Consider the following 13,321-nt stretch of genomic DNA (forward strand, 5'->3'; position numbering starts at 1 on the left):
GTCGTAGTTATTTCCCAGCTAGAATGTGTCTTCCTCCAAGAACGAGTAAGACTTTGTGTCACGAAATGGTATTTTAATAAAGCGCTTTGCCGAGGGAAACTACATTGAAAACTGAGGCAACTGTAACGAAGTCAAACTGGACGAACTGGACGTCCCAGCGATAGCGATGGGAGTAGAATCACGCACTTTTTTTATTATTATTATTATTTCGTAGGAGTTTTAGGAGATGTTGGCCAAGACAGGGCCGATCAAGTGCGCTCACGTACGTACCTCAGCGATCGAGTTTCCTCAAGCTCGAAGTTTCTCGGTCGTTGACCCTGACTGCAAGCAATTCTTCTATTTTCTCACGGTTATATCATTACTAATTCATGCCAAACAATAAACACCACTGAGTTGACGCCACTCTGCGATGAATATACGCAATGCTGCCGCTTACGTGTCCGCCTGAGGTCTCAGTCTCAACATGATCGTAAACCGCATTGCCACTAGCATCACCTGAAGCCGACGACATGGCAGAAAGCAGACGTGAAAAGCGTGCCCAGCCAAAGTGGGACCCACCGGTAAACGAAGGTAGTCACGAGTTATATCTTTTCAACAGTCTCACGCGTGAGAAGGAACGTTTCCTCCCACAAAATGGAAAACGCGTCCTCTGGTACAATTGTGGACCGACGGTGTACGACGCATCCCACATGGGACACGCACGTTCATACATTAGCTTTGACATATTGCGACGCGTGCTTACAAACTACTTCGGCTACGACGTCTTCTACGTCATGAACATCACCGATATCGACGACAAGATTATCAAACGTGCGAGACAGAACCATTTATTTGAAAACTACAAGAACAACACCGAGAGAACTTTGCGGATGTTGGTCGCCGACGTGAGAACGGCCACTGATCAGTACCGCAAAAAAGCAGAAATCGAAGAAGACCCGGACAAAAAGGTCATGCTCGCGCGACAGCTCGAAAGTGCGACGGCAGCTTTGAAGAGCGCGGAAAGCACTGGTCCTGAATCGGGCGAGGGCCAACGCGAGCTCTTGCTCACGGCAGCAAAAGACGCGCTCGCGGAGTGGCTCGACACGAATCTCGGATCCACCGTGACAGACCACAGCATCTTTGCAGACCTTGCAACGCGTTGGGAAGGGGAGTTCTACAAAGACATGGCGGCCCTCAACGTCCTGCCGCCAGACGTCGTTACTCGCGTGAGCGAGTACGTCCCCGAAATCGTCGACTACGTCCAGAAGATAATCGACGCCGGGTTTGCCTACGAGTCGCGAGGTTCAGTCTACTTCGACACTGCGTCCTTCGACGCGAGTACCGACCATTTCTACGCCAAGCTCGTCCCCGAAGCCTACGGAGACCAGAAGGCCCTCAGGGAAGGCGAAGGCGACCTGAGCGCTGGCAGCGAGGAGAAGAGGAACGCGAACGACTTTGCGTTGTGGAAGGCCTCGAAATCGGGCGAGCCGTCGTGGGAATCTCCGTGGGGTCCCGGGAGACCCGGCTGGCACATAGAATGTTCGGTGATGGCCAGTGACCTGCTGGGATCTTCTCTGGACATTCACACGGGCGGGTACGACCTCAAGTTCCCGCACCACGACAACGAGATTGCACAGGCGGAGGCCTACTTCGGAAACGACCACTGGGTGCGGTACTTCCTGCACTCGGGTCACCTCACCATCGCCGGATGCAAGATGTCGAAGTCGCTGAAGAACTTTGTGACCATCGCGGATGCGTTGAAGGCGCATTCGGCGAGGAGGCTGCGATTGGCGTTCCTTCTGCATGCCTGGAAGGACACGCTGGATTATAGGTGATCTATGCTTCGTGTTGTTTCGTAAGCAAAGAAAGCGGTAGGGAAAAAAAAATTACTCTTGCGGCACAGCAAAACAAAAGAAGCATCCAGAACCGAAAGGATGATCACGCATTTCCGATTCTATCGTGTTCAACTTAAGAAGGAAGATAAGTCTAGTCCGTGAGCTCTCAAAATATTACTGTGCTGTCAACAGGATGACTGCACTCAGAGAGAGGTCACACTTCCTCCTCCGCCAGATAATGTACCGTAATTTCACACTTATTAGACGCGTTTTTGTCACGGGTGCTCTGCGGCTTATCTGATTACTATTTTTCCCACGGTATTTTCCCCGCATGCCGGTTTCAACGAAAGGGCTGACGGTGTCTCTAGAGAGGCAGAATTTCCGAAATTTTTTAATCGCTCGAACTAAAAGTTTTTTGTTTTTTTTTTCCGCAAAATTGGATGAAAATGGAAGCAAACGCGGTTACTGCTGAGTCGAAGCATTGCCGGCCCAACCGTACCATAAAATGAGCTAGAAGCTTTAGTAGTGTTCATCCTCTAGGCATAAATGCAGAGCAGAGCATCCCATGAGTCTGCTGCCTACTAAGCGATAGGTAATTGGAACAACCCGTCCACTCCGACCAGAACTCCGACATTACGTGAACGCGATGGCGATCGCTTGGAGCAGCCAGACGGAGCTCTAGGTTGGTGGTTGTTGGCGAATTAGAGGCACCCAAGGCACTGTTGGCGGGTTGGAACGCGTCGAAGGCACGAAAATTTACATTTTTGAATTTTGTCGCCCGGAAATTTTGCGCTGTTTTTCTGGTGACAAGGAAAAAACTGAACATAAAGCTTTTTTTTTTATAAATTTTTTTTGGGGCGGGCTTCGCATCTCTAGGTGTCTCTGGAACCGCACCGCCCTTCCAACGTGCAACCGGGGCGTGTCCACATTCAAGTAGACAGACCTTCCTGGCGCCTTCCCCCAACCAGCTCTTGACGAATAAGTTGACGGTGATTCACGTCTCCTGAAAGGCCACTGACCCGTCGATCCATGAAAAACACGCAACGTGGGCACCATCCGCCTATCTCGGTAGAACACTCGAACTGACCTCCTCTCTTGTGCACCGTGCCGACCCCCGGGTATGGACTAGAGCCCTGCGCCGGTGAGATTTTGGGCATCCGACCCGCATCCGCGCGCACGTTATCCGCGTCCGATCCGCACCGCTGCATACACAACCGTTTACATCCGCATCCGATCCGCTGGGCAAAACGCAGTATCCGCAAAATCCGCAAGTTTCGAAGGACGCGTAAATACCGCCGGAAGAATGTTGGTATGATTTCGGATGCCTCCGTGCTGTCACGGAAGGACTCACGACGACAAGCAAAGGTAAACCTTTCAACAAAAGCGATATGGAGAGAGACTTGCAACGCGTAGAGCGTGCGTAGAGCGTAGAGCGTGCCCCACTGGTGCTTGTGTGGACGCCAGAATGCCTCCTCTCCCGTCTTGGCCGTGCATGGTCAAAGGTGAACCCGAGCATGCGCTCACTGTCGGCGCGCAATACAAATAAATTGCTAGTGGAAAAATTACAGCATGCGGTATATCCGCATCCGACCTCGAGCCATCCGCATCCGATCCGCACACCGCAGAAAGTGATAAATTTTCATCCGAATCCGCAAGCATCGTGCGGATATCCACTTCCATATCCGCTTCCGGATGGTGCAGGGCTCTCATATGGACCACAAGGTTTACAAAGCGATAAAAACCGGGCTGTTTGGTGGTACATCTAAAAGCGATAAAACCCTGGTGCAGGGGACACAAAGAGACAGCACAGACGAAGCACTGACTGACAACCAACTTTAATGGCAGGGACACATCTTAAATATACCAACTGCACACCCGACCCCTAGTGGCAGCCAAGGCCGTCATGCTGTAATCACAAAATTATCACAAAGTTATCAAAAAGCTATCACACAAACAAGGCACCAAGTAAACGCCCCCCCGGAACAGAATTCGTGTTAGTTATCGATGAATTGCTGGATTGTATCCGTTACCAATTGTGATTACAGCATGCTGTATTGTGATTACAGCATGACGGCCTTGGCTGCCACTAGGGGTCGGGTGTGCAGTTGGTATATTTAAGATGTGTTCCTGCCATTAAAGTTGTTTGTCAGTCAGTGCTTCGTCTGTGTTGTCTCTTTGTGTCCCCTGCACCGGGGTTTTATCGCTTCTAGAAGGTTTACAACCTTCTCTATGGTCTACTTTGTCGCACAAATCATTTGCGTGGCATTGCGCGCTGCTTATCTGCCGGAAAATTTTCGAAACGTTCCTCAGAACTGCTCCTGCGGCTTATCTGCGGTGCGGCTTATACGCGTGAAATCGTGGTAATCCATAATACTCGCTCTGCTTTCGTATTGGCTGCTTCGACTGGCCGCACGACACCGTGCGTGCCCTCTTTGCTTGTGGTGCTTCAGTAGTTCTCCTGGCGTATTAGTGCGTCTCCTTACCTCCAACGGCGTATGTAGCTGACGGACTAGATTTCTTTCCCTTCTTAAGTTGAACACGACTACTATATTGCATTGGCATGTTGTGGAAAATGTTGGGCAGCTTCCAGGGTAAGACTTTCATACGGGGATACTCTGGGCAAAATTTGTACTAAAACCTGGGGTAATTTTCAGGGATCGGAACCGGTATTTCTTTCGGTTCGGTTCGGGTTCAGCTCCGCTGAACCGAAATTAGCAGCTTGAACTGGTTCAGGTACATCGGTTCGGTTAGGGTTTGGCTCAGGGATAACCCCACCCCGCACACACACAGGCGAAAAAAGAAAAATCTGTCAGCGCTCGGGTACATTTACAGGGATTGGAACAGTTACTTTTTTTCGGTCCCGGTCTAACCGGTTCGTGGGCAGTAATTTTGCTGCTCACCGTTTGACATTTTTGACATTTATTTATTTTACCAAAACAAATGAAAATACATAGATGAATATACACATAGAGGAACCAGAGGGAATACTCCCGTTGTAAGAGAAAAGGTGCGAGGTAACCGTTTCAGGTGGAAAACCTTTTAGGAAAGCAGGTGAAAACACATTTATTATTTACCTAATATTTTACTGTATTGTACTCTCGTGATGGTCTGCTGAAAACGAAAAGCGAACTGCTGGAATCTTTTTTGGCAGAACCCGGTAGTCAGCGCCAGTTTTTATACCGCAGCAAAATATTATTTTGTTATATTATTATTCTATATTATTACTATTTTGCTGCGGTATAAAAACTGGCGCTATACAGTCACAAACTTTTACTCTCATCTGGCACCGTACAAAAATAAATAAACAAACAAGAAAAGGTTGGTCAGTAATACAATTACTTCACCTCTGAACCGATTCATGAACCGGTAACCGTACGAATTTTTTCCGGTTCAGTTCCGGTTCGGTTCAGGACAAGCAAAAAAATTGTTCGGGTTCGTCAGAAAATAACGTTTTTTTTTCGGTTTTTGGTTCCGGTTCTGGTTCCCTGGTAATTTTGTGGTGTACCGCTGTAGGAGCCCGCACACTATGGGTAGGACCTGACTTTTTCGGGTTTTATTTTTGGCCAAATTCGGGGGGTAAATATCGGGTGATATTTTTCATTTGAAAATTCGGGTGTATTCGGGTTAAATCCCGTTCTGGCATATTCTGTCGTCAGGAATTCGAGTGCATTCGGCTGATTTTTTTTTTTTGTTTAATAAAAATTTGTCGTAACATGGAACTAATGTTTAGCAATGTTAACAAACTTTATTTTAATGCACGCTTATGAGTGTGCCACGCGACCCGGATGTTTTCGGGTAGATTCGGGTTAAACCCGAATTTTACAGATTTCGTTCGGGGGGTAAATATCGGGCGGATACGGGTTTCACCCTAAAAAGTCAGGCCCTAACTATGGGGTGACTTTGTCCTTACACCTGGGCGATTCCACGCGAAATGATCCAGCGGACCTGCTCGTCCCTCACAAAACTATCGCGAATTTTTACGAAAATTTTTTTTTAGCAGTGCCTAATAGTGCAAAACGACACACCACGAAACATTTCTTCCCAACAATCTCAATGTGGCGGGCGCTACACACGAGCAAAGTTCGCAGCGCTGGCGAAAACCGTGCTGGGCGCGAACGGCAGCTGCGGCTCGTAGAAAGCACCTAGAACTGCGCGGTTTTCTTTTGCGTATAGAGGAAACAATGCGTTAGACAGCGTTCAAATCCCGGTTGTCGTGCTGCAATCGGTCCTGGTATACAAAGGCCGGAAGTTTCGCAATTTTCCTCCTACTTCGCGATTTTTTTTTTTTGTGGAAAATCAAATCATTAAATTTTAATGAATATTTTTCCCCGAGAAGGCCTCGTGGAATACTTCAACAGGAAAAATCGCGAGGCACGTAATTCTTGTAGTCATTGCAGGAAAAAAAAAAAAAAGGAATTATGCGATTTTTCGAAAATTCGCTACAATCGAGCGTAAAACACGCAATGAAGAGGTCGGAAGAGACGCCTGAAACCAACGCAGTTTTACAGAACGAGCCTTCCTCTACAACATATTAAAAAATCTCGAGGGTGTTTTTTCGTATACGGGAGAAAATATTTTTTTTGTAGTAGAGGGTATTACGGCCACACAGACTCACGACAGACGAACGTGGGTCACTGTGGTCGTAATACCCTCTACTAAAAAAAAAGAAATATTTTCTCCTGTATACGAAAAAACACCCTCGAGATTTTTTAATATGTTGTAGAGGAAGGCTCGTTCTATAAAACTGCATTGGTTTCAGGCGTCTCTTCCGACCTCTTCATTGCGTGTTTACGCTCGATTGTAGCGAATTTTCGAAAAATCGCATGCTTCCTGTTTTTTTTTCCTGCAATGACTATGAAAGTTACGTGTCTGGCGATTTTTCCTGTTGAAGTATTCCTTGGGGCCTTGGCAGGAAAAAATATTCATTAAAATTTAATGGTTTGATTTTGCACAAAAAAAAAATCGCGAAGTAGGAGGAAAATTGCGAAACTTCCAGCCTTTGTATACCTGCACCTATTACAGCACGACAACCGGGATTTGAACGCTGTGTAGAGCATAGCTACCTGTATACGCAAAAGAAAACAGCACAGTTCTAGGTGCTTTCTATGAGGCGCAGTTGCCATTCACGCCAGGCACGGTTTTCGCCAGCGCTGCGAACTTTGCTCGTGTGTAGCACCCGCCACATCGAGATTTGGGAAGAAATGTTTCGTGGTGTGTCGTTTTGCATTATTAGGGACTGCTAAAAAAATGTTCGTAAAAATTTGGGATCGTTTTGTGGGGGCCGAGCAGGTCCGCTGGATCATTTCGCGTGGAATCGCCCACCTGTTGGTTAGTGTGGTGTCGATATGTAGGTGCTTACAGTCGGTGACAGAGCAGGGCAGTGGCATCGGAACTATTTTTCCATTGGGGGCCGGAAACAAATGCTACCATCATCATCATCATCATCCTTTATTTTCCTTGAGGGCTCATGCAGGCAATACAGGGGTGGTACACAAATTGAAAACGTGCTCCAGGCAAATTACGACATGCGCATACTTGTACAGCAGACTTAAACTAACATTGCTGAAGTAATGTCTATGAATATGTCAGTGAGAAGATAATGTTAATATAATTACAAACATAATTTACATATCTGGGGGAGCCGTGCTACCTCATTTGTAAATGAGGGGGAGCCGTCGCTCCCCCTGCTCCCCCTGTTCCGGCGCCCCTGGAGCAGGGTGTAGTGTACAGACGTTGACAGTCGCTGGACCAGCCAAGCCCGTCTCCTTCAGTTCTGCTTGTCCTCTGTCTTTCATTTCCTCATGCACAGCTACATCACTGGGGTTAACATCTGGATGAAGAATTTCGAGAGTCGGGAAGAACTCGATGTTTGGGTGTCCCTTTGTGTGGAGAATGAGATACAAAACGAACGGCCGTTTTTATTAAACGCTCGACAGGGAGTCCCGATAAGTTGTGGTAACATTTCTGAGACAGAAACACCACCTTTGGGGCTTCTTAGGAATTAAACTAAGTCATACATATGGCTTCTTTGCTATTGTGTAACACAGCTGCAAATATGTCTTGTAGAGCCTCTTGTACAAATGTACCTCTTGTTCTTATTAATTGTTTGTTTTTTTGCTGTGTGCTTTGTCAGCGCAAGGCAATATCTCCGACCCAATATTTTTTTTTTTTTTTTATGGTACTGCTCTGGTCAACCTTAATAATAACACTGAAAAAAAAAAAAAAAATCGGTCACATTTGCCAGCGTGATAACAGCCACGCTTGGGCCACTGGGGGGAGTGTTAAGTGAAAAAAAAAGAAAAAACTCCATTGTGTTAAACTAACAGAATAATTTTGTTCCATTAAGATCTCCTCGTGGGTTCGAGGGTTGTTGTAATCCCGCTCAGGAACGAGACCACATTCTTTTCCAGCGTTATTATTAAGGTTGACTGGAGCAGTACACCTTCAAAATATGTGCTACATACCCAGTAACCTCCTCTGTGAACCAATGTCTTTTTCTTCTTTTTTTTTTGCAGCGAAAACACCATGGAGTACACCGCACAGTGGGAGAAGACATTCAACGAGTTCTTCCTGAATGTCAAGGACGTGTTGCACTCCGCCCCTCCGCCAAACACAACCGCAGCATTTGCCAAGTGGTCCGCGGTAGAGGTCGCCCTCAACGCCAAGTTTCAGGACGCCCGCGGCGGAGTTCACGCCTCGCTCTGCGACAACATCGACACCCGTTCCGCCCTGGAGTGCCTGCGCAACCTCATCTACGACTGCAACGTCTACATGAAGGACAAGAAGTCTTCCAGGTCGCAGAGCAACGCCGTGCTGCTGAGGAACATTGCGGAGTACATCACCGGCATCCTCAGGGTATTCGGCACAACGGACGACCGATCCGGTGATGTCGGGGCAATCGGATTCGGCAGCGGAGCCTCTGACAACGCCGCGGGAGAGGAAGAGATCGCCATGCCGTACCTCAAAGCCATGGCGGACTTCCGCGAGAACGTCCGACAGATCTCGCGGTCCGCAAAGAGCGAGGAGGGCAAGATGAAGACCTGTCCGCAGGAGCTCCTCGACTTGTGCGACTCGTTCCGCGACGACGTCCTCCCCGAGCTGGGAGTCCGGTTCGAGGACCACGACGGGACGCCGACGGTCGTGAAGATCGTTGGCAGGGAGACCCTGATGGCGGAACGGCTGGAGAAGAAGAAGATGGAGGAGAAGAAAAGGGAAGAGAAGGAGAGAAGGAAACGCGAAGAGGAGGAAGCCAGGAAAGAAAGGGAAAGGTTGAGGAGGGTGAATCCGAAAGAAATGTTCCTGGGGGAGACGGACAAGTACAGCAGGTTTGACGCGGAGGGTCTGCCGACGCACGACGTCGACGGGAAGGAAGTCAGCAAGGGGTTGGTGAAGAAGTTGAAGAAGCTGCAGATGGCACAGGAGAAACGCTACGCGGACTACCTCAAAGAGTGCGCTGGGGGTAACGGCACCGCGGAAGGGTCTTGATGGTAGATTGAGCTACCCGAAGAAAGTGCAGAAGAGGGATGTGGCGGATGTTGATGTCGATCAGAAGTTGCACTCACATGTGCAAGTGGCGTAACAGGAAGCCGTACAAAACTTCTCACAAGGGACAGATTTTGCATTAAAAAAAGGGGGTGTACTTTAACTCCTTTCTTTTGGCACGTCTATCAGTCCCTTTTGGAGAGTACAATTACTCTAACAAAAGTGTCTCTAACTCCCTACTGGAGAGTAATATTACTCCCTGGTAGGGAGTACGGGAGTAATGTTACTCTTTTGAGGGAGTGAGGAGGCTCCTTTTTTAGAGTAATTACTCTAAAAAAAAGAGTCTGGGAGTGCCTCACTCCCTTTTAGGGAGTGGGGTTACGCTCTAACTCCCAACTGGAGAGTAATATTACTCTCTGGTAGGGAGCACGGGAGTAATGTTACTCTCTTGAGGGAGTGAGGAGGCTCCTTTTTTAGAGTAATTACTCTAAAAAAAAGAGTCTGGGAGTGCCTCACTCCCTTTAGGGAGTGGGGTTACGCTCTAACTCCCAACTGGAGAGTAACATTACTCTCTGGTAGGGAGTAAGAGAGTAATGTTACTCTCTTGAGGGAGTGAGGAGGCTCTCTTTTGAGAGTAACTGTACTCTCCAAAAGGGAGCGATATATGTGGCAAGGAAAAGGAGTTAAAGTACTCCCCTTTTTTTAAAGGGTGTAGAGTTGACAGCAACGTGCCCCGAGGTACAACCTTTACGTTGCCCGCATGTGGATCAGGTGCGGTTTCTAATCGAATACATGCGCTGTGACAACATCAAGTCCCAAACAACGTTCCAGCATCCCTGTTTTGCTCTTATTTATTTCATTTCTTTTGGTTTTCTTAACATTAACTCCTATGGCACACCATGTTTAAGGAATAAAGAAGAGGGTCGTTGTAAACGTACAGTCAGGGATATTCCCAGGATTTTTGTCGGGAGGGGTGGGGGGATTTGTTTCCTACAGGGGGGGTGACGGTGATGTTTGCTGCTTTTGTTGGTCTTCTGGTGGGCATTTTGGGGGGGGTGTCAGATTTTTTGGGCATTAGGGATGTGTGGGGGGTGCTGGGAAAATCCCCGGAACCCCCCCCCCTCCCCCGGTACTTGTTTTAAGACTGCGATAGCCTTATTATAATGAGTCCCTAAGAACTTAATCTTGCATTTAGTGCTACACCAATTAATATTGGTAAGCTTTCGGCTCATGCAAATGTTCCGTTTGTTACAGAAGCTACCCAACCAGATTAATATTTGATGATCAGATAAGCGTGCCAGTGGTGATTTGTGACCGGGCATTATTATTCCATTTTCATAAGAATGCCATTTTACTAAAGCAGACATTTTGATTACACATCCGCAAGGAAATTAATTATATCCTTATTGCTTGTATATTGTGTATTCCCTGTGCAATCAATGGTAAATAGTATTTACTGTCAACATGATATATCGGGTGAACAGAGACCCACTAATTTAATTTTTACGACACGCTCAATGTCCTCATGTGCGTCCCTTCAACTGAGTTCCATGACTTTGCACTTTTCCAGCAACAATAAACGGCTTCTACGCACTGCAACTTGTAATGCATAGCACTGTTTCAATGTTTATCATTGTTAATGGCTGTATTAGCTACAGCAATAGCGCAAGGCAGAACTCCTACACAGAGCTGTAACACACCTACCCCTGGCACGCGTTCTCGTTTAAATAGTTAATAGCCCTGTCACAATAGTCTTCAATGATAATTAAGAGGCCTGCGGACGATTTCCTGCGGACGTCCGAAATGGATCCCAACGTCCATGTCCTGAAATGGATGTCAGGTGGACATCTCTGGGAGCTACATGGATGGACGTCCCTAACCGTACATCCGCAAGATGTCCCGTAACGCCCGTTTGAAGAATCGTCCGAATAGGGTCCCTGACGGGAGGAGGAACGCGGCAAGGTGTATCGCGGGGCGAGTTCGACTTTGGATGAACCAACTGAGTGAACTGAACGTCATCGTCATAGTGGGTTAATACGCCAAGCAATTCTTCAGTTCAATATGCTATTGGTATACGCAATCGAATTAAACAAACACCTCATCCTTCAATTTCGCCCACAGGCAAACAGGACTCTTGAATTTGTGGAAGCTCGCGAGACAAGCAATGTATTTGTTTAATGTCAACTAAACTAAAACAAAACAAAAACAAACTAAAACAAAACAAAAACCAAAGGCAACTTAACTAAATACGCCCCTAACCCCAACATAAGTCGACACTGTATCAGACTGACCAGCGGCGTTGTAGCCAGGGTCGTGCTGAAGACTGGGAGGTGGTGGGTTCGAATCCTACCACCGGTTGGGCTGTCTGAGGTTTTCCCTAGGTTTTCCGAAGACGTTCCAGACGAATGTCAGTACAGTTCACCCTGAAGTCGGCCCAGGACGCATACTAACCCCCCTGTCCCCCGAGTCCTTCCCGCTGTTCTCTCCGTCTGTCGATGTCTGTACGCTGCTCATAGCTACAGCTGCTTCGCGGCGCTGACAGGGAACTAAAAACTAGCAGACTGTCCCTTTAAAATTAGTACGCACGCTGAACGATGAGTGGCGTTGTGAAGGCGTTATTGTCGGCGCCGTGGCTTAGTTGGTTAAAGCGCCTGTCTAGTAAACAGGAGATCGTGGGTTCGAATCCCACCGGTGCCTTTTGTTGGTGCACGCGTGAAGATGCAGTTGAATCTGCAAATATTAGTAGGTTCAGGTACGCCTAATCCATGGGCGTTACCAGGAATTTTTCAAAGGGGGGTGCTAGAATGCAACCCCCATCCGTCGGCAGTGTCCCGAATACTCATATTGTCCAAAATACAATTGTCTGTGTTCGTGGCTACGGCGGTGTGAACTTGTCATGTACCGACTTCCCGAACTTCGGAACCTCAGTGTCCAAAATACTCCTGACAGCGCCCGAATTGGAGTATTTGAGACACTGCGGACGCTGACCTTCAAAACCGAGCGACCCGTTTTCCCCATGGGCCTGTTGCACTAAAGTTTCGTCGGGCGACCGCAGCGCCAAGTGTCCCCCTAGTGTAGAGCACCCTTACTAGACGGTCGTGTCCCTCGTGTTCTCTGCTTTACCGCTGTACAGGGAACGTCATCTCTTTTGTGGAAATCCTTGCGCCACGATTTTTCAGAGCCGCAGTGTACGTGATACATGCCTATATGTACGGCAAAACCTCTGGCGCTACACGACCACAAATGGCACTGCAGAATACGGTTCGGAGTGCCCCCCAAACGTCGTGAAACAGGCCCGTAAACCTACTCTCGTCCCCCTCCCCAACGTTGTCCTCCTCTGTGAATAAACCTTCCGTTGTGAGTTTGCAGTCATCGTGTTGTGTCTTCCTCTATGTGTGTCACAGTCCTTTTGTTGCGTACTTTCTACAATGTCGCTCCAAGGAGCAACGCAGACGGATTCAACCTGAACTCTTCGTGAAGTATCACGTATTGTCGCCCGCGATCCCGATTTCCTGTCTCTTCTTCGCTAACATGGCCGCTTCGCAATGCGTCTCCGCCATGACAGCTATTTCGCGTCGTACGTTGGCGATTTTGCTTCTTGAAGAAAGCGATGAGTCAGACACTACCAGGGCAACGTTGGGAGATTAGGATGGCCTTTATATTGCAAAACATTGGGCTGTAGTGGAACATGAGCACCTTCTTCTACTTCTTCCGTCTCTATAGCCGTCATCGACCAAGGGAGAATGGCCAGGGCTAAACTCCAAGTTGGGCGCAAGTGTTCCAGTCACAGATTCGGATCACTTTGCTCTAGGCCAGATGAAGCCGCTCCATTGCGGAGTCTGCCACTTGCTCCGAGCGTCGCTCGGAGCAAGTCGTCACAGAGCAAGTCGTCCAAGTCAAGTCGTCACAGCAAGTCGTCACAGAGCTGGCTCCAAAGCGTATGAGAACAGACCTCTACCCGAGAAACGTCATCATGACGTTGGTAGACAGACAATGGGTTCCACGAATGGGCACTTGTTCGCTTC

At 48.0% G+C, this 13,321-nt stretch overlaps 1 protein-coding gene and 1 non-coding gene across 2 annotated transcripts; both read left to right on the plus strand.

Annotated features, from left to right (window-relative positions):
• The first annotated feature begins 467 nt into the window (after positions 1-467).
• Positions 468-10,902, plus strand: LOC135386340 (cysteine--tRNA ligase, cytoplasmic-like). The gene is made up of 2 exons (XM_064616195.1): positions 468-1,810; positions 8,330-10,902. Exons 1-2 carry the CDS (start codon positions 510-512, stop codon positions 9,297-9,299), a joined length of 2,271 nt encoding a protein of 756 aa, XP_064472265.1. The 5' UTR covers positions 468-509; the 3' UTR covers positions 9,300-10,902.
• A 1,017-nt stretch (positions 10,903-11,919) lies between these two features.
• On the plus strand, positions 11,920-11,993 carry Trnat-agu (transfer RNA threonine (anticodon AGU)). The gene has a single exon. It is a non-coding gene; the product is annotated as a tRNA-Thr (tRNA).
• The last annotated feature ends 1,328 nt before the right edge of the window (positions 11,994-13,321 follow it).

The sequence above is a fragment of the Ornithodoros turicata genome, chromosome 2 (genome assembly GCF_037126465.1).
Source record: "Ornithodoros turicata isolate Travis chromosome 2, ASM3712646v1, whole genome shotgun sequence".
NCBI lineage: Eukaryota > Metazoa > Arthropoda > Arachnida > Ixodida > Argasidae > Ornithodoros > Ornithodoros turicata.